Source organism: Amblyomma mixtum, chromosome 1 (genome assembly GCF_055824585.1).
Source record: "Amblyomma mixtum isolate Tamu chromosome 1, ASM5582458v1, whole genome shotgun sequence".
Taxonomy (NCBI): Eukaryota; Metazoa; Arthropoda; class Arachnida; order Ixodida; family Ixodidae; genus Amblyomma; species Amblyomma mixtum.
In genome coordinates this window covers 17,299,903-17,323,345 of record NC_143012.1, presented here as the reverse complement: position 1 = coordinate 17,323,345, position 23,443 = coordinate 17,299,903, and the positions used below count along the sequence as shown (strand labels likewise).

General features: G+C 42.0%; 1 protein-coding gene across 3 annotated transcripts in view; it reads left to right on the top strand.

The window, feature by feature from the left end:
• The window catches only part of LOC149365589 (uncharacterized), a 131,127-nt gene that overhangs the window by 75,246 nt on the left and 32,438 nt on the right, over window positions 1–23,443 (top strand). For all 3 annotated transcript variants that reach the window (XR_016292486.1, XM_089586855.1, XM_089586753.1), the window contains one exon: window positions 2,386–2,530. Coding sequence is in view for 2 of the 3 variants with exons in the window: in XM_089586855.1 (XP_089442981.1) it covers window positions 2,386–2,530 (145 nt within the window). In the remaining variant the exon portion in view is untranslated. The remainder of the gene's footprint in view (window positions 1–2,385; window positions 2,531–23,443) is intronic.

The following is a 23,443-nucleotide window of genomic DNA, read 5'->3' as shown; positions in this document are numbered from 1 at the left end:
ACGGGATCGCCTCTCTCCACACCTGGAGAGTATAAGGGCTTCTTTGCAGTCACCATGTTCGGGTTTCGCCCCCACATGTGTGCACAGGACGTCCTTCTCCAGCTGCACAGGGATGTAATACGACCCACAACTACGCAACACAATGACAAAGCCATCCTCGCCCTTGTTCTGAAACGGGCTTCGACAATGTGAAACACGGAAGCATCCTGGCCAACTTGAGCTCTACGGATTGTGTGGCTAAGGCCTACGCGTATGTAAGAGATTTCGTGACTAATCGCCAGGCCTTTCTTCGGATTGAGGGCGAGGAATACGGGGTACCCCTCAGGGAGCGGTGTTATCACCGTTCCTGTTCAACATACTGTAGGTGTTTGCAGCGCACACGAAACACGGACGAACAGAAAAGGGAACGAAACACAGCGCTGACTTTCAACTGAGCTGTTTTTTTGACAATTTGTTCTCTCTTTTCTTTTACTTTTTGTGACAACGGGAGCCCATATACAGCTTCACCCTGCTTTTGCATTTCGATATCATAGTTTTTTTGTTAGTTGTTCGGTTGTTGTTCCTTCATCGTTGTTGATCATGACACCCTTTAGTTGGTTTAAGCGGCACGTTTTTTTCAGTGTTTTCCATTCATGTTTTTTCAGGATTTTTATCTAGAGTATCAGTGATTTTAGATGGCACATGTAGTAGGACGTTTTGACATGTTAAAAATTTTTGTATAAAAGTCGCTTATTTTTCCAATAAAGCTCAGTTGAAAGTCAGCGCTGTGTTTCGTGTGCGCTGCAAACACCTACAGCATGAAAAACCAACTAGCCCAAGAAAAGACGATTCTGTTCAACATAGCTATGATGCGCCTCCCAAGCCCACTGGCCCGTGTGGAAGGCATTCAACACGCGTTATATGCAGATGACATTACAATTTGGACCACTGAGGGGAGCCTTGGGGACATGGAGGACCGCGTTCAGCAGGCCGCTTCCATAGTCGATGCGTACGCTATCGACTGTGGGCTCCAATGTGCCCCAGCAAAATCAGAGCGAATCCAAAGAATAGGACAGCAACTAATATCTCTCTGTCAGGAGGTCCTATTAGAGAGGTGGAGGAGCTCCGTATTCTGGGCCTTTTCATTAACCGCACACTCAGACCGGACTCCACCATTGTGAAACTCGAGAGCAGGAGAACAGGTAGGGCGCATGATCCGGCGCGTTTCCAACAAGCGGGGTGGTCTGCGGGGCAGGGACGCGCTTCGGCTCGTCTATGCCTTCGTGCCTAGCCGGATCCTCTACGCCGTGCCATATCTCCGCGCTACTAAGCAAGACGAGGCGCGAATAGACGCCATCATCCGCAAGGCAACTAAGCGAGCCCTGGATCACCCGGTGGCTAACTCTAATGCCAAACTCAAGGCATTGCGGGGTGCTAAACTTCTACCAGGTACTGCGGGAGGCCCACCTCGTGAACCAATACACGCGGCTCATGCAGACGGCCACTGGGCGCCGCCTGCTAAATGGCTTACACATCCAACACGACTGCACTCCAGAGGAGGCGGAGCGTATCCCAGTACTGTGGCGCCATATGCTCTGGGTCTTCCCGCTCCCCCGTAACATGGACAGCGACATGCACGTAAACAGACGAAAAGTGCGGGCTCGGGCTCTTGAGAGACAACACGGCTCCCGACCCGGGGTATATTATGCAGGGCGTGTGTCCTCATGCTCGGAACAGCGTAGCAGACGATGCTCTCCGTTCGTGCGCGAACTCTCACCTTGTTGCACGCTTATCGCCGTTATAAGGCGCAGACCAGCAGTTCGGTCGACGCTCGCGCTATAGTATTAAAAATCACGGCGACTGTACATCCAGAGAACACACTTCTGCTCCAACTTATATACCCAGTTTATTAGGCTCTCATGCTGGGGCCAGTGGCGCTTGCCCACTGAATCCAGTTATTTAATTGAATTTCAGCCCCAGTGGTGGTGTAGGTGATGAGTACAATTTATTAGGCTAAGCTGCTGATAGCTCTTATTGTATGTACCATATTAGTTTTTTACATTTTTCGTCAACCATGCAAACACTCATTGGATAAATTGGGTGCAGTTGGGCGGACCAATTGCATGCAATGGGTACGACAAATTGGGCTCACCAAGTGGCCCAATTGGAGACCGAAATGGTCCAATTGGAAAACATTGGAAATCCAATTGGTTCCAAGAGTGTTTTTCACAAGGGAAACGTGTGTAACCTCCTAATAAAATATTCGTGCACGGCAGACATTTTCCGGCATATACGTGGCCTACCACACACAGATGCTGCCGTGCGAATAATGGCAGTGTAACGTACATGGAATGAGGTATGCATCATTGGAGTTGTAACGACCATATGGAATATCCACCCTCGCAGGCAGTGGCACGGATGTGAGGAGCGGAGGATTCAGTCCCAGGCCGAGGACAAGGCGGTGCGTGGACTCCTACATTGGTCGTGGTGGGGCAACTACCATGTCTGCAGTGCTCTTCCACACCTGCACGAAGGAAAAGCCGGATATAAGGTACTTCAAGGAACACAAGGCTGCAACGGCAGTGCCATCGCGCGAGACCAGTTCAAATTTGCAGGAGTGCGTAGTATTTCCCGTGCTAGACAGAGTGTGATGGGTGTCATTTATTCATTATACACTGTTCACTTTCTATTTCAGGAACAATACAATGTAGTGGGTTTCGTGTATTCAGTATACTCTTCATTTTCCATTTCAGAGACTAGACAGTGGGCTGATTTCATGTATTTAGGATACACTCTTCATTCACGATTTCAGACACTAGACAGTGTGATGGGTTTCATGTATTTAGGATACACTCTTCATTTTCCATTTCAGAGACTAGACAGTGTGATGGGTTTCATGTATTTAGGATACACTCTTCATTTTCCATTTCAGACGCTAGACATTGTGATGGGTTTCATGTATTTAGGATACACTCTTCATTTTCCATTTCAGACGCTAGACATTGTGATGGGTTTCATGTATTTAGGATACACTCTTCATTTTCCATTTCAGACGCTAGACATTGTGATGGGTTTCATGTATTTAGGATACACCCTTCATTTTCCATTTCAGACGGTAGACATTGTGATGGGTTTCATGTATTTAGGATACACTCTTCATTTTCCAATTCAGACTCTAGACGGTGTGATGGGTTTCATGTATTTAGGATACACTATTCATTTTCCGTTTTAGACGCTAGACAGTGTGATGGGTTTCGTGTATTCAGTATACTCTTCATTTTCCATTTCAGAGACTAGACAGTGGGCTGATTTCATGTATTTAGGATACACTCTTCATTCACGATTTCAGACACTAGACAGTGTGATGGGTTTCATGTATTTAGGATACACTCTTCATTTTCCATTTCAGACGCTAGACAGTGTGATGGGTTTCATGAATTTAGGATACACTTCATTTTGCATTTCAGACGCTAGACTGTGTAACTGGTCTCTTTCGATCAGTATACACTGTTCATTTTCCATTTCAGACACTAGACAGTGCGCTCGGTTTCATGTATTTAGGATACACTCTTCATTTTCCAATTCAGACTCTAGACAGTGTGATGGGTTTCATGTATTTAGGATACACTCTTCATTTTCCATTTCAGAGACTAGACAGTGCGCTGGGTTTCATGTATTTAGGATACACTCTTCATTTTCCATTTCAGAGACTAGACAGTGCGCTGGGTTTCATGTAATTAGGATACACTCTTCATTTTCCATTTGAGACGCTAGACAGTCTGATGGGTTTCATGTATTTAGGATACACTCTTTATTTTCCATTTCAGAGACTAGACAGTGCGCTGGGTTTCATGTATTTAGAATATACTCTTCATGTTCCATTTCAGACGCTAGACAGTGGGATGGGTTTCATGTATTTAGGATACACTCTTCATTTTCCAATTCAGACACTAGACAGTGGGATGTGTTTCATGTGTTCAGTATACTCTCTTCATTTACCATTTCAGATGCTGGACAGTGTGATGGGTCTGATCTATTTAGGATACACTCTTCATTTACCATTTCAGAGACTAGACAGTGCGCTGGGCTTCATGTATGTAGGACACACTCTTGATTTACCATTCCAGACGCTAGACAGTGTGATGGGTTTCATGTATTTAAGATACACTCTTCATTTTCCATTTCAGAGACTGGACAGTGGGATGTGTTTTATGTGTTCAGTATACACTGTTCATTTTCCATTTCAGACACTAGGCTGGGTGTCATGTATTTAGGATACACTCTTCATTCACCATTTCAGACACCAGACTGTGTAACTGGTCACTTTCGATCAGTGCACACTGTTTATTTTCCAATTCAGACACTATACATTGGGATGTGTTTCATGTGTTCAGTATACACTGTTCATTTTCCATTTCAGACACTAGACAGGGCTCTGCGTGTCATGTATTTAGGATACTCTTCATTCACCATTTCAGACACCAGACTGTGTAAATAGTCTCTTGCGATCAGTGCACACTGTTTATTTTCCAATTCAGACACTAGACAGGGTGCTGGGTGTGATTTATTTAGGATATACTCTTCATTCACCATTTCAGAGACCAGACTGTGTAACTGGTCTCTTTCGATCAGTGCACACTGTTTATTTTCCTATTCAGACACTAGACAGGGTACTGGGTGTCATGTATTTAGGATACACTCTTCATTCACCATTTCAGACACCAGACTGTGTAACTGGTCTCTTTCGATCAGTGCACACTGTTTATTTTCCAATTCAGACACTATACATTGGGATGTGTTCAATATACACTGTTCATTTTCCATTTCAGACACTAGACAGGGTTCTGGGTGTCATGTGATTAGGATACACTCTTCATTCACCATTTCAGACACCAGACTGTGTACCTGGTCTCTTTCGATCAGTGCACACTATTTATTTTCCATTTCAGACACTAGACAGTGCGCTGGGTTTCATGTATTTAGGATACACTCTTCATTCACCATTTCAGACACCAGACTGTGTAACTGGTCTCTTTCGATCAGTGCACACTGGTTATTTTCCAATTCAGACACTAGACAGTGGGATGTGTTTTATGTGTTCAGTATACACTGTTCATTTTCCATTTCAGACACTAGGCTGGGTGTCATGTGTTTAGGATACACTCTTCATTCACCATTTCAGACACCAGACTGTGTAACTGGTCTCTTTCGATCAGTGCACACTGTTTATTTTCCAATTCAGACACTATACATTGGGATGTGTTTCATGTGTTCAGTATACACTGTTCATTTTCCATTTCAGACACTAGACAGGGCTCTGGGTGTCATGTAGTTAGGATACTCTTCATTCACCATTTCAGACACCAGACTGTGTAAATAGTCTCTTGCGATCAGTGCACACTGTTTATTTTCCAATTCAGACACTAGAGAGTGCACTGGGTGTCATGTATTTAGGATACACTCTTCATTCACCATTTCAGACATTAGACAGTGTGATGGGTGTCATGTATTTAGGATCCACTCTTCATTCACCATTTCAGACACTAGACAGGGTTCTGGGTGTCATGTATTTAGGATACACTCTTCATTCACCATTTCAGTCACTAGACAGTGTGATGGGTGTCATGTATTTAAGATACACTCTTCATTCACCATTTCAGACACCAGACTGTGTAACTGGTCTCTTTCGATCAGTGCACACTGTTTATTTTCCAATTCAGACACTATACATTGGGATGGGTTCAATATACACTGTTCATTTTCCATTTCAGACACTAGACAGGGTGCTGGGTGTCATGTATTTAGGATACGCTCTTCATTCACCATTTCAGACACCAGACTGTGTAACTGGTCTCTTTCGATCAGTGCACACTATTTATTTTCCAATTCAGACACTAGACAGGGTGCTGGGTGTCATGTATTTAGGATATACTCTTCATTCACCATTTCAGAGACCAGACTGTGTAACTGGTCTCTTTCGATCAGTGCACACTGTTTATTTTCCTATTCAGACACTAGACAGGGTACTGGGTGTAATGTATTTAGGATACACTCTTCATTCACCATTTCAGACACCAGACTGTGTAACTGGTCTCTTTCGATCAGTGCACACTGTTTATTTTCCAATTCAGACAATATACATTGGGATGTGTTCAATATACACTGTTCATTTTCCATTTCAGACACTAGACAGGGTTCTGGGTGTCATGTGATTAGGATACACTCTTCATTCACCATTTCAGACACCAGACTGTGTACCTGGTCTCTTTCGATCAGTGCACACTATTTATTTTCCATTTCAGACACTAGACAGTGCGCTGGGTTTCATGTATTTAGGATACACTCTTCATTCACCATTTCAGACACCAGACTGTGTAACTGGTCTCTTTCGATCAGTGCACACTGTTTATTTTCCAATTCAGACACTGGACAGTGGGATGTGTTTTATGTGTTCAGTATACACTGTTCATTTTCCATTTCAGACACTAGGCTGGGTGTCATGTATTTAGGATACACTCTTCATTCACCATTTCAGACACCAGACTGTGTAACTGGTCACTTTCGATCAGTGCACACTGTTTATTTTCCAATTCAGACACTATACATTGGGATGGGTTCAATATACACTGTTCATTTTCCATTTCAGACACTAGACAGGGTGCTGGGTGTCATGTATTTAGGATACGCTCTTCATTCACGATTTCAGACACCAGACTGTGTAACTTGTCTCTTTCGATCAGTGCACACTATTTATTTTCCAATTCAGACACTAGACAGGGTGCTGGGTGTCATGTATTTAGGATATACTCTTCATTCACCATTTCAGAGACCAGACTGTGTAACTGGTCTCTTTCGATCAGTGCACACTGTTTAGTTTCCTATTCAGACACTAGACAGGGTACTGGGTGTAATGTATTTAGGATACACTCTTCATTCACCATTTCAGACACCAGACTGTGTAACTGGTCTCTTTCGATCAGTGCACACTGTTTATTTTCCAATTCAGACAATATACATTGGGATGTGTTCAATATACACTGTTCATTTTCCATTTCAGACACTAGACAGGGTTCTGGGTGTCATGTGATTAGGATACACTCTTCATTCACCATTTCAGACACCAGACTGTGTACCTGGTCTCTTTCGATCAGTGCACACTATTTATTTTCCATTTCAGACACTAGACAGTGCGCTGGGTTTCATGTATTTAGGATACACTCTTCATTCACCATTTCAGACACCAGACTGTGTAACTGGTCTCTTTCGATCAGTGCACACTGTTTATTTTCCAATTCAGACACTGGACAGTGGGATGTGTTTTATGTGTTCAGTATACACTGTTCATTTTCCATTTCAGACACTAGGCTGGGTGTCATGTATTTAGGATACACTCTTCATTCACCATTTCAGACACCAGACTGTGTAACTGGTCACTTTCGATCAGTGCACACTGTTTATTTTCCAATTCAGACACTATACATTGGGATGTGTTTCATGTGTTCAGTATACACTGTTCATTTTCCATTTCAGACACTAGACAGGGCTCTGGGTGTCATGTAGTTAGGATACTCTTCATTCACCATTTCAGACACCAGACTGTGTAAATAGTCTCTTGCGATCAGTGCACACTGTTTATTTTCCAATTCAGACACTAGACAGGGTGCTGGGTGTGATTTATTTAGGATACACTCTTCATTCACCATTTCAGACTCCAGACTGTGTAACTGGTCTCTTTCGATCAGTGCACACTGTTTATTTTCCAATTCAGACACTAGACAGGGTGCTGGGTGTCATGTATTTAGGATACACTCTTCATTCACCATTTCAGACACTAGACAGTGTGATGGGTGTCATGTATTTAGGATACACTCTTCATTCACCATTTCAGACACTAGACAGGGTTCTGGGTGTCATGTATTTAGGATACACTCTTCATTCACCATTTCAGACACCAGACTGTAACTGATCTCTTTCGATCAGTGCACACTGTTTATTTTCCAATTCAGACACTAGAGAGTGCACTGGGTGTCATGTATTTAGGATACACTCTTCATTCACCATTTCAGGCATTAGACAGTGTGATGGGTGTCATGTATTTAGGATCCACTCTTCATTCACCATTTCAGACACTAGACAGGGTTCTGGGTGTCATGTATTTAGGATACACTCTTCATTCACCATTTCAGTCACTAGACAGTGTGATGGGTGTCATGTATTTAAGATACACTCTTCATTCACCATTTCAGACACCAGACTGTGTAACTGGTCTCTTTCGATCAGTGCACACTGTTTATTTTACAATTCAGACACTAGACAGTGCGCTGGGTGTCATGTATTTAGGATACACTCTTCATTCACCATTTCAGACACTAGACAGGGTTCTGGGTGTCATGTATTAAGGATACACTCTTCATTCACCATTTCAGACACCAGACTGTGTAACTGGTCTCTTTCGATCAGTGCACACTGTTTATTTTCCAATTCAGACACTATACATTGGGATGTGTTCAATATACACTGTTCATTTTCCATTTCAGACACTAGACAGGGTGCTGGGTGTCATGTATTTAGGATACGCTCTTCATTCACCATTTCAGACACCAGACTGTGTAACTGGTCTCTTTCGATCAGTGCACACTGTTTATTTTCCAATTCAGACACTATACATTGGGATGTGTTTCATGTGTTCAGTATACACTGTTCATTTTCCATTTCAGACACTAGACAGGGCTCTGGGTGTCATGTAGTTAGGATACTCTTCATTCACCATTTCAGACACCAGACTGTGTAAATAGTCTCTTGCGATCAGTGCACACTGTTTATTTTCCAATTCAGACACTAGACAGGGTGCTGGGTGTGATTTATTTAGGATACACTCTTCATTCACCATTTCAGACTCCAGACTGTGTAACTGGTCTCTTTCGATCAGTGCACACTGTTTATTTTCCAATTCAGACACTAGACAGGGTGCTGGGTGTCATGTATTTAGGATACACTCTTCATTCACCATTTCAGACACTAGACAGTGTGATGGGTGTCATGTATTTAGGATACACTCTTCATTCACCATTTCAGACACCAGACTGTAACTGATCTCTTTCGATCAGTGCACACTGTTTATTTTCCAATTCAGACACTAGAGAGTGCACTGGGTGTCATGTATTTAGGATACACTCTTCATTCACCATTTCAGGCATTAGACAGTGTGATGGGTGTCATGTATTTAGGATCCACTCTTCATTCACCATTTCAGACACTAGACAGGGTTCTGGGTGTCATGTATTTAGGATACACTCTTCATTCACCATTTCAGTCACTAGACAGTGTGATGGGTGTCATGTATTTAAGATACACTCTTCATTCACCATTTCAGACACCAGACTGTGTAACTGGTCTCTTTCGATCAGTGCACACTGTTTATTTTACAATTCAGACACTAGACAGTGCGCTGGGTGTCATGTATTTAGGATACACTCTTCATTCACCATTTCAGACACTAGACAGGGTTCTGGGTGTCATGTATTAAGGATACACTCTTCATTCACCATTTCAGACACCAGACTGTGTAACTGGTCTCTTTCGATCAGTGCACACTGTTTATTTTCCAATTCAGACACTATACATTGGGATGTGTTCAATATACACTGTTCATTTTCCATTTCAGACACTAGACAGGGTGCTGGGTGTCATGTATTTAGGATACGCTCTTCATTCACCATTTCAGACACCAGACTGTGTAACTGGTCTCTTTCGATCAGTGCACACTGTTTATTTTCCAATTCAGACACTATACATTGGGATGTGTTCAATATACACTGTTCATTTTCCATTTCAGACACTAGACAGGGTTCTGGGTGTCATGTGATTAGGATACACTCTTTATTCACCATTTCAGACACCAGACTGTGTAACTTGTCTCTTTCGATCAGTGCACACTATTTATTTTCCATTTCAGACACTAGACAGGGTTCTGGGTGTCATGTGATTAGGATACACTCTTCATTCACCATTTCAGACACCAGACTATGTAACTGGTCTCTTTCGATCAGTGCACACTATTTATTTTCCATTTCAGACACCAGACTGTGTAACTGGTCTCTTTCGATCAGTGCACACTGTTTATTTTCCAATTCAGACACTAGACAGTGGGATGTGTGTTATGTGTTCAGTATACACTGTTCATTTTCCATTTCAGACACCAGACTGTGTAACTGGTCTCTTTCGATCAGTGCACACTGTTTATTTTGCAATTCAGACACTAGACAGTGGGATGTGTTTCATGTGTTCAGTATACACTGTTCATTTTCCATTCCAGACACTAGACAGTGTGCTGGGTGTCATGTATTTAGGATACACTCTTCATTCACCATTTCAGACACCAGACTGTAACTGGTCTCTTTCGATCAGTGCACACTGTTTATTTTCCAATTCAGACACTATACATTGGGATGTGTTTCATGTGTTCAGTATACACTGTTCATTTTCCATTTCAGACACTAGACAGGGCTCTGGGTGTCATGTATTTAGGATACTCTTCATTCACCATTTCAGACACCAGACTGTGTAACTGGTCTCTTTCGATCAGTGCACACTGTTTATTTTCCAATTCAGACAGTAGACAGTGGGATGTGTTTCATGTGTTCAGTATACGCTGTTCATTTTCCATTTCAGACACTGGACTGTGTGCTGGGTGTCATGTATTTAGGACACACTCTTCATTCACCATTTCAGACACCAGACTGTGTAACTGGTCTCTTTCGATCAGTGCACACCGTTTATTTTCCAATTCAGACACTAGACAGTGCGCTGGGTGTCATGTATTTAGGATACACTCTTTATTCACCATTTCAGACACTAGACAGGGTTCTGGGTGTCATGTATTTAGGATACACTCTTTATTCACCATTTCAGACACTAGACAGGGTTCTGGGTGTCATGTATTTAGGATACACTCTTCATTCACCATTTCAGACACTAGACAGGGTTCTGGGTGTCATGTATTTAGGATACACTCTTCATTCACCATTTCAGACAGCAGACTGTGTAACTGGTCTCTTTCGATCAGTGCACACTGTTTATTTTCCAATTCAGACACTAGACAGGGTGCTGGGTGTCATGTATTTAGGATACACTCTTCATTCACCATTTCAGACACCAGACTGTGTAACTGGTCTCTTTCGATCAGTGCACACTGTTTATTTTCCAATTCAGACACTAGACAGTGCGCTGGGTGTCATGTATTTAGGATACACTCTTCATTCACCATTTCAGACACTAGACTGTGTAACAGGTCTCTTTCGATCAGTGCACACCGTTTATTTTCCAATTCAGACACTAGACAGTGCGCTGAGTGTCATGTATTTAGGATACACTCTTCATTCACCATTTCAGACACTAGACAGGGTTCTGGGTGTCATGTATTTAGGATACACTCTTCGTTCAGCATTTCAGACAGTAGACAGGGTTCTGGGTGTCATGTATTTAGGATTCACTCTTCATTCACCATTTCAGACACCAGACTGTGTAACTGGTCTCTTTCGATCAGTGCACACTGTTTATTTTCCAATTCAGACATTAGACAGTGCGCTGGGTGTCATGTATGTAGGATATACTCTTCATTCACCATTTAAGACACTAGACAGTGTGATGGGTGTCATGTATTGAGGATACACTCTTCATTCACCATTTCAGACACTAGACAGGGTTCTGGGTGTCATGTATTTAGGATACACTCTTCATTCACCATTTCAGACACTAGACAGGGTTCTGGGTGTCATGTATTTAGGATACACTCATCATTCCCCATTTCAGACCCCAGACTGTGTAACTAGTCTCTTTCGGTCAGTGCACACTGTTTATTTTGCAATTCAGGCACTAGATAGGGTGCTGGGTGTCTTGTATTTAGGATACACTCTTCATTGACCATTTCAGACACTAGACAGTGTGATGGGTGTCATGTATTTAGGATACACTCTTCATTCACCATTTCAGACACCAGACTGTGGAACTGGTCTCTTTCGATCAGTGCACACTGTTTATTTTCCAATTCAGACACTAGACAGGGTGCTGGGTGTCATGTATTTAGGATACACTCTTCATTCACCATTTCAGACAATAGACATTGTGATGGGTGTCATGTATTTAGGATACACTCTTCATTCACCATTTCAGACACCGGACTGTGTAACTGGTCTCTTTCGATCAGTGCACACTGTTTATTTTCCAATTCAGACACTATACATTGGGATGTGTTCAATATACACTGTTCATTTTCCATTTCAGACACTAGACAGGGTTCTGGGTGTCATGTGATTAGGATACACTCTTCATTCACCATTTCAGACACCAACAGTGTGATGGGTGTCATGTATTTAGGATACACTCTTTATTCACCATTTCAGACACTAGACAGGGTTCCGGGTGTCATGTATTTAGGATACACTCTTCATTCACCATTTCAGACACCAGACTGTGTAACTGGTCTCTTTCGATCAGTGCACACTGTTTATTTTCCAATTCAGACACTAGACAGTGCGCTGGGTGTCATGTATTTAGGATACACTCTTCATTCACCATTTCAGACACTAGACTGTGTAACAGGTCTCTTTCGATCAGTGCACACCGTTTATTTTCCAATTCAGACACTAGACAGTGCGCTGGGTGTCATGTATTTAGAATACACTCTTCGTTCACCATTTCAGACACTAGACAGGGTTCTGGGTGTCATGTATTTAGGATACACTCTTCGTTCAGCATTTCAGACAGTAGACAGGGTTCTGGGTGTCATGTATTTAGGATTCACTCTTCATTCACCATTTCAGACACCAGACTGTGTAACTGGTCTCTTTCGATCAGTGCACACTGTTTATTTTCCAATTCAGACATTAGACAGTGCGCTGGGTGTCATGTATGTAGGATACACTCTTCATTCACCATTTAAGACACTAGACAGTGTGATGGGTGTCATGTATTGAGGATACACTCTTCATTCACCATTTCAGACACTAGACAGGGTTCTGGGTGTCATGTATTTAGGATACACTCTTCATTCACCATTTCAGACACTAGACAGGGTTCTGGGTGTCATGTATTTAGGATACACTCATCATTCACCATTTCAGACCCCAGACTGTGTAACTAGTCTCTTTCGGTCAGTGCACACTGTTTATTTTGCAATTCAGGCACTAGATAGGGTGCTGGGTGTCTTGTATTTAGGATACACTCTTCATTGACCATTTCAGACACTAGACAGTGTGATGGGTGTCATGTATTTAGGATACACTCTTCATTCACCATTTCAGACACCAGACTGTGTAACTGGTCTCTTTCGATCAGTGCACACTGTTTATTTTCCAATTCAGACACTATACATTGGGATGTGTTCAATATACACTGTTCATTTTCCATTTCAGACACTAGACAGGGTTCTGGGTGCCATGTGATTAGGATACACTCTTCATTCACCATTTCAGACACCAACAGTGTGATGGGTGTCATGTATTTAGGATACACTCTTTATTCACCATTTCAGACACTAGACAGGGTTCTGGGTGTCATGTATTTAGGATACACTCTTCATTCACCATTTCAGACACTAGACAGGGTTCTGGGTGTCATGTATTTAGGATACACTCTTCATTCACCATTTCAGACAGCAGACTGTGTAACTGGTCTCTTTCGATCAGTGCACACTGTTTATTTTCCAATTCAGACACTAGACAGGGTGCTGGGTGTCATGTATTTAGGATACACTCTTCATTCACCATTTCAGACACCAGACTGTGTAACTGGTCTCTTTCGATCAGTGCACACTGTTTATTTTCCAATTCAGACACTAGACAGTGCGCTGGGTGTCATGTATTTAGGATACACTCTTCATTCACCATTTCAGACACTAGACAGTGTGATGGCTGTCATGTATTTAGTATACACTCTTCATTCACCATTTCAGACACTAGACAGGGTTCTGGGTGTCATGTGATTAGGATACACTCTTCATTCACCATTTCAGACACCAGACTGTGTAACTGGTCTCTTTTGATCAGTGCACACTATTTATTTTCCAATTCAGACACTAGACAGGGTGCTGGGTGTCATGTATTTAGGATACACTCTTCATTCACCATTTCAGACACTAGGCAGTGCGATGGGTGTCATGTATTTAGGATACACTCTTCATTCTCCATTTCAGACACTAGACAGGGTTCTGGGTGTCATGTATTTAGGATACACTCTTCATTCACCATTTCAGACAGTAGACAGGGTTCTGGGTGTCATGTATTCAGGATACACTCTTCATTCACCATTTCAGACACCACACTGTGTAACTGGTCTCTATCGATCAGTGCACACTGTTTATTTTCCAATTCAGACACTATACATTGGGATGTGTTCAATATACACTGTTCATTTTCCATTTCAGACACTAGACAGGGTTCTGGGTGTCATGTGATTAGGATACACTCTTCATTCACCATTTCAGACACCAGACTGTGTAACTGGTCTCTTTCGATCAGTGCACACTGTTTATTTTCCAATTCAGACACTAGACAGTGGGATGTGTTTTATGTGTTCAGTATACACTGTTCATTTTCCATTTCAGACACCAGACTGTAACTGGTCTCTTTCGATCAGTGCACACTGTTTATTTTCCAATTCAGACACTAGACAGTGGGATGTGTTTCATGTGTTCAGTATACACTGTTCATTTTCCATATCAGACACTAGACAGTGTGCTGGGTGTCATGTATTTAGGATACACTCTTCATTCACCATTTCAGACACCAGACTGTGTAACTGGTCTCTTTCGATCAGTGCACACTGTTTATTTTCCAATTCAGACACTATACATTGGGGTGTGTTTCATGTGTTCAGTATACACTGTTCATTTTCCATTTCAGACACTAGACAGGGCTCTGGGTGTCATGTATTTAGGATACTCTTCATTCACCATTTCAGACACCAGACTGTGTAACTAGTCTCTTTCGATCAGTGCACACTGTTTATTTTCCAATTCAGACACTAGACAGGGTGCTGGGTGTGATGTATTTAGGATACACTCTTCATTCACCATTTCAGACACCAGACTGTGTAACTGGTCTCTTTCGATCAGTGCACACTGTTTATTTTCCATTTCAGACACTAGACAGGGTGCTGGGTGTCATGTATTTAGGATACACTCTTCATTCACCATTTCAGACACCAGACTGTGTAACTGGTCTCTTTCGATCAGTGCACACTGTTTACTTTCCAATTCAGACACTAGACAGGGTGCTGGGTGTCATGTATTTAGGATACACTCTTCATTCACCATTTCAGACACTAGACAGTGCGATGGGTGTCATGTATTTAGGATACACTCTTCATTCTCCATTTCAGACACTAGACAGGGTTCTGGGTGTCATGTATTTAGGATACACTCTTCATTCACCATTTCAGACAGTAGACAGGGTTCTGGGTGTCATGTATTTAGGATACACTCTTCATTCACCATTTCAGACAGTAGACAGGGTTCTGGGTGTCATGTATTCAGGATACACTCTTCATTCACCATTTTAGACACCAGACTGTGTAACTGGTCTCTTTCGATCAGTGCACACTGTTTATTTTCCAATTCAGACACTAGACAGGGTGCTGGGTTTCATGTATTTAGGATACACTCTTCATTCACCATTTCAGACACTAGACAGGGTTCTGGGTGTCATGTATGTAGGATACACTCTTCATTCACCATTTAAGACACTAGACAGTGTGATGGGTGTCATGTATTGAGGATACACTCTTCATTCACCATTTCAGACACTAGACAGGGTTCTGGGTGTCATGTATTTAGGATACACTCTTCATTCACCATTTCAGACACTAGACAGGGTTCTGGGTGTCATGTATTTAGGATACACTCATCATTCACCATTTCAGACACCAGACTGTGTAACTAGTCTCTTTCGGTCAGTGCACACTGTTTATTTTCCAATTCAGGCACTAGACAGGGTGCTGGGTGTCTTGTATTTAGGATACACTCTTCATTGACCATTTCAGACACTAGACAGTGTGATGGGTGTCATGTATTTAGGATACACTCTTCATTCACCATTTCAGACACCAGACTGTGGAACTGGTCTCTTTCGATCAGTGCACACTGTTTATTTTCCAATTCAGACACTAGACAGTGCGCTGGGTTTCATGTATTTAGGATACACTCTTCATTCACCATTTCAGACACCAGACTGTGTAACTGGTCTCTTTCGATCAGTGCACACTGTTTATTTTCCAATTCAGACACTAGACAGTGGGATGTGTTTTATGTGTTCAGTATAGACTGTTCATTTTCCATTTCAGACACCAGACTGTGTAACTGGTCTCTTTCGATCAGTGCACACTGTTTATTTTCCAATTCAGACAATAGACAGGGTGCTGGGTGTCATGTATTTAGGATACACTCTTCATTCACCATTTCAGACACTAGACAGTGCGATGGGTGTCATGTATTTAGGATACACTCTTCATTCAACATTTCAGACAGTAGACAGGGTTCTGGGTGTCATGTATTCAGGATACACTCTTCATTCACCATTTCAGACACCACACTGTGTAACTGGTCTCTATCGATCAGTGCACACTGTTTATTTTCCAATTCAGACACTATACATTGGGATGTGTTCAATATACACTGTTCATTTTCCATTTCAGACACTAGACAGGGTTCTGGGTGTCATGTGATTAGGATACACTCTTCATTCACCATTTCAGACACCAGACTGTGTAACTGGTCTCTTTCGATCAGTGCACACTGTTTATTTTCCAATTCAGACACTAGACAGTGGGATGTGTTTTATGTGTTCAGTATACACTGTTCATTTTCCATTTCAGACACCAGACTGTAACTGGTCTCTTTCGATCAGTGCACACTGTTTATTTTCCAATTCAGACACTAGACAGTGGGATGTGTTTCATGTGTTCAGTATACACTGTTCATTTTCCATTTCAGACACTAGACAGTGTGCTGGGTGTCATGTATTTAGGATACACTCTTCATTCACCATTTCAGACACCAGACTGTGTAACTGGTCTCTTTCGATCAGTGCACACTGTTTATTTTCCAATTCAGACACTATACATTGGGATGTGTTTCATGTGTTCAGTATACACTGTTCATTTTCCATTTCAGACACTAGACAGGGCTCTGGGTGTCATGTATTTAGGATACTCTTCATTCACCATTTCAGACACCAGACTGTGTAACTGGTCTCTTTCGATCAGTGCACACTGTTTATTTTCCAATTCAGACAGTAGACAGTGGGATGTGTTTCATGTGTTCAGTATACGCTGTTCATTTTCCATTTCAGACACTGGACTGTGTGCTGGGTGTCATGTATTTAGGACACACTCTTCATTCACCATTTCAGACACCAGACTGTGTAACTGGTCTCTTTCGATCAGTGCACACCGTTTATTTTCCAATTCAGACACTAGACAGTGCGCTGGGTGTCATGTATTTAGGATACACTCTTCATTCACCATTTCAGACACTAGACAGGGTTCTGGGTGTCATGTATTTAGGATACACTCTTTATTCACCATTTCAGACACTAGACAGGGTTCTGGGTGTCATGTATTTAGGATACACTCTTTATTCACCATTTCAGACACTAGACAGGGTTCTGGGTGTCATGTATTTAGGATACACTCTTCATTCACCATTTCAGACACTAGACAGGGTTCTGGGTGTCATGTATTTAGGATACACTCTTCATTCACCATTTCAGACAGCAGACTGTGTAACTGGTCTCTTTCGATCAGTGCACACTGTTTATTTTCCAATTCAGACACTAGACAGGGTGCTGGGTGTCATGTATTTAGGATACACTCTTCATTCACCATTTCAGACACCAGACTGTGTAACTGGTCTCTTTCGATCAGTGCACACTGTTTATTTTCCAATTCAGACACTAGACAGTGCGCTGGGTGTCATGTATTTAGGATACACTCTTCATTCACCATTTCAGACACTAGACTGTGTAACAGGTCTCTTTCGATCAGTGCACACCGTTTATTTTCCAATTCAGACACTAGACAGTGCGCTGAGTGTCATGTATTTAGGATACACTCTTCATTCACCATTTCAGACACTAGACAGGGTTCTGGGTGTCATGTATTTAGGATACACTCTTCGTTCAGCATTTCAGACAGTAGACAGGGTTCTGGGTGTCATGTATTTAGGATTCACTCTTCATTCACCATTTCAGACACCAGACTGTGTAACTGGTCTCTTTCGATCAGTGCACACTGTTTATTTTCCAATTCAGACATTAGACAGTGCGCTGGGTGTCATGTATGTAGGATATACTCTTCATTCACCATTTAAGACACTAGACAGTGTGATGGGTGTCATGTATTGAGGATACACTCTTCATTCACCATTTCAGACACTAGACAGGGTTCTGGGTGTCATGTATTTAGGATACACTCTTCATTCACCATTTCAGACACTAGACAGGGTTCTGGGTGTCATGTATTTAGGATACACTCATCATTCACCATTTCAGACCCCAGACTGTGTAACTAGTCTCTTTCGGTCAGTGCACACTGTTTATTTTGCAATTCAGGCACTAGATAGGGTGCTGGGTGTCTTGTATTTAGGATACACTCTTCATTGACCATTTCAGACACTAGACAGTGTGATGGGTGTCATGTATTTAGGATACACTCTTCATTCACCATTTCAGACACCAGACTGTGGAACTGGTCTCTTTCGATCAGTGCACACTGTTTATTTTCCAATTCAGACACTAGACAGGGTGCTGGGTGTCATGTATTTAGGATACACTCTTCATTCACCATTTCAGACAATAGACATTGTGATGGGTGTCATGTATTTAGGATACACTCTTCATTCACCATTTCAGACACCGGACTGTGTAACTGGTCTCTTTCGATCAGTGCACACTGTTTATTTTCCAATTCAGACACTATACATTGGGATGTGTTCAATATACACTGTTCATTTTCCATTTCAGACACTAGACAGGGTTCTGGGTGTCATGTGATTAGGATACACTCTTCATTCACCATTTCAGACACCAACAGTGTGATGGGTGTCATGTATTTAGGATACACTCTTTATTCACCATTTCAGACACTAGACAGGGTTCTGGGTGTCATGTATTTAGGATACACTCTTCATTCACCATTTCAGACACCAGACTGTGTAACTGGTCTCTTTCGATCAGTGCGCACTGTTTATTTTCCAATTCAGACACTAGACAGTGCGCTGGGTGTCATGTATTTAGGATACACTCTTCATTCACCATTTCAGACACTAGACTGTGTAACAGGTCTCTTTCGATCAGTGCACACCGTTTATTTTCCAATTCAGACACTAGACAGTGCGCTGGGTGTCATGTATTTAGAATACACTCTTCGTTCACCATTTCAGACACTAGACAGGGTTCTGGGTGTCATGTATTTAGGATACACTCTTCGTTCAGCATTTCAGACAGTAGACAGGGTTCTGGGTGTCATGTATTTAGGATTCACTCTTCATTCACCATTTCAGACATTAGACAGTGCGCTGGGTGTCATGTATGTAGGATACACTCTTCATTCACCATTTAAGACACTAGACAGTGTGATGGGTGTCATGTATTGAGGATACACTCTTCATTCACCATTTCAGACACTAGACAGGGTTCTGGGTGTCATGTATTTAGGATACACTCTTCATTCACCATTTCAGACACTAGACAGGGGTCTGGGTGTCATGTATTTAGGATACACTCATCATTCACCATTTCAGACCCCAGACTGTGTAACTAGTCTCTTTCGGTCAGTGCACACTGTTTATTTTGCAATTCAGGCACTAGATAGGGTGCTGGGTGTCTTGTATTTAGGATACACTCTTCATTGACCATTTCAGACACCAGACTGTGTAACTGGTCTCTTTCGATCAGTGCACACTGTTTATTTTCCAATTCAGACACTATACATTGGGATGTGTTCAATATACACTGTTCATTTTCCATTTCAGACACTAGACAGGGTTCTGGGTGCCATGTGATTAGGATACACTCTTCATTCACCATTTCAGACACCAACAGTGTGATGGGTGTCATGTATTTAGGATACACTCTTTATTCACCATTTCAGACACTAGACAGGGTTCTGGGTGTCATGTATTTAGGATACACTCTTCATTCACCATTTCAGACACTAGACAGGGTTCTGGGTGTCATGTATTTAGGATACACTCTTCATTCACCATTTCAGACAGCAGACTGTGTAACTGGTCTCTTTCGATCAGTGCACACTGTTTATTTTCCAATTCAGACACTAGACAGGGTGCTGGGTGTCATGTATTTAGGATACACTCTTCATTCACCATTTCAGACACCAGACTGTGTAACTGGTCTCTTTCGATCAGTGCACACTGTTTATTTTCCAATTCAGACACTAGACAGTGCGCTGGGTGTCATGTATTTAGGATACACTCTTCATTCACCATTTCAGACACTAGACAGTGTGATGGCTGTCATGTATTTAGTATACACTCTTCATTCACCATTTCAGACACTAGACAGGGTTCTGGGTGTCATGTGATTAGGATACACTCTTCATTCACCATTTCAGACACCAGACTGTGTAACTGGTCTCTTTTGATCAGTGCACACTATTTATTTTCCAATTCAGACACTAGACAGGGTGCTGGGTGTCATGTATTTAGTATACACTCTTCATTCACCATTTCAGACACTAGGCAGTGCGATGGGTGTCATGTATTTAGGATACACTCTTCATTCTCCATTTCAGACACTAGACAGGGTTCTGGGTGTCATGTATTTAGGATACACTCTTCATTCACCATTTCAGACAGTAGACAGGGTTCTGGGTGTCATGTATTCAGGATACACTCTTCATTCACCATTTCAGACACCACACTGTGTAACTGGTCTCTATCGATCAGTGCACACTGTTTATTTCCAATTCAGACACTATACATTGGGATGTGTTCAATATACACTGTTCATTTTCCATTTCAGACACTAGACAGGGTTCTGGGTGTCATGTGATTAGGATACACTCTTCATTCACCATTTCAGACACCAGACTGTGTAACTGGTCTCTTTCGATCAGTGCACACTGTTTATTTTCCAATTCAGACACTAGACAGTGGGATGTGTTTTATGTGTTCAGTATACACTGTTCATTTTCCATTTCAGACACCAGACTGTAACTGGTCTCTTTCGATCAGTGCACACTGTTTATTTTCCAATTCAGACAGTAGACAGTGGGATGTGTTTCATGTGTTCAGTATACACTGTTCATTTTCCATTTCAGACACTAGACAGTGTGCTGGGTGTCATGTATTTAGGATACACTCTTCATTCACCATTTCAGACACCAGACTGTGTAACTGGTCTCTTTCGATCAGTGCACACTGTTTATTTTCCAATTCAGACACTATACATTGGGGTGTGTTTCATGTGTTCAGTATACACTGTTCATTTTCCATTTCAGACACTAGACAGGGCTCTGGGTGTCATGTATTTAGGATACTCTTCATTCACCATTTCAGACACCAGACTGTGTAACTAGTCTCTTTCGATCAGTGCACACTGTTTATTTTCCAATTCAGACACTAGACAGGGTGCTGGGTGTGATGTATTTAGGATACACTCTTCATTCACCATTTCAGACACCAGACTGTGTAACTGGTCTCTTTCGATCAGTGCACACTGTTTATTTTCCATTTCAGACACTAGACAGGGTGCTGGGTGTCATGTATTTAGGATACACTCTTCATTCACCATTTCAGACACCAGACTGTGTAACTGGTCTCTTTCGATCAGTGCACACTGTTTACTTTCCAATTCAGACATAGACAGGGTGCTGGGTGTCATGTATTTAGGATACACTCTTCATTCACCATTTCAGACACTAGACAGTGCGATGGGTGTCATGTATTTAGGATACACTCTTCATTCTCCATTTCAGACACTAGACAGGGTTCTGGGTGTCATGTATTTAGGATACACTCTTCATTCACCATTTCAGACAGTAGACAGGGTTCTGGGTGTCATGTATTTAGGATACACTCTTCATTCACCATTTCAGACAGTAGACAGGGTTCTGGGTGTCATGTATTCAGGATACACTCTTCATTCACCATTTTAGACACCAGACTGTGTAACTGGTCTCTTTCGATCAGTGCACACTGTTTATTTTCCAATTCAGACACTAGACAGGGTGCTGGGTGTCATGTATTTAGGATACACTCTTCATTCACCATTTCAGACACTAGACAGGGTTCTGGGTGTCATGTATGTAGGATACACTCTTCATTCACCATTTAAGACACTAGACAGTGTGATGGGTGTCATGTATTGAGGATACACTCTTCATTCACCATTTCAGACACTAGACAGGGTTCTGGGTGTCATGTATTTAGGATACACTCTTCATTCACCATTTCAGACACTAGACAGGGTTCTGGGTGTCATGTATTTAGGATACACTCATCATTCACCATTTCAGACACCAGACTGTGTAACTAGTCTCTTTCGGTCAGTGCACACTGTTTATTTTCCAATTCAGGCACTAGACAGGGTGCTGGGTGTCTTGTATTTAGGATACACTCTTCATTGACCATTTCAGACACTAGACAGTGTGATGGGTGTCATGTATTTAGGATACACTCTTCATTCACCATTTCAGACACCAGACTGTGGAACTGGTCTCTTTCGATCAGTGCACACTGTTTATTTTCCAATTCAGACACTAGACAGTGCGCTGGGTTTCATGTATTTAGGATACACTCTTCATTCACCATTTCAGACACCAGACTGTGTAACTGGTCTCTTTCGATCAGTGCACACTGTTTATTTTCCAATTCAGACACTAGACAGTGGGATGTGTTTTATGTGTTCAGTATACACTGTTCATTTTCCATTTCAGACACCAGACTGTGTAACTGGTCTCTTTCGATCAGTGCACACTGTTTATTTTCCAATTCAGACAATAGACAGGGTGCTGGGTGTCATGTATTTAGGATACACTCTTCATTCACCATTTCAGACACTAGACAGTGCGATGGGTGTCATGTATTTAGGATACACTCTTCATTCACCATTTCAGACAGTAGACAGGGTTCTGGGTGTCATGTATTCAGGATACACTCTTCATTCACCATTTCAGACACCACACTGTGTAACTGGTCTCTATCGATCAGTGCACACTGTTTATTTTCCAATTCAGACACTATACATTGGGATGTGTTCAATATACACTGTTCATTTTCCATTTCAGACACTAGACAGGGTTCTGGGTGTCATGTGATTAGGATACACTCTTCATTCACCATTTCAGACACCAGACTGTGTAACTGGTCTCTTTCGATCAGTGCACACTGTTTATTTTCCAATTCAGACACTAGACAGTGGGATGTGTTTTATGTGTTCAGTATACACTG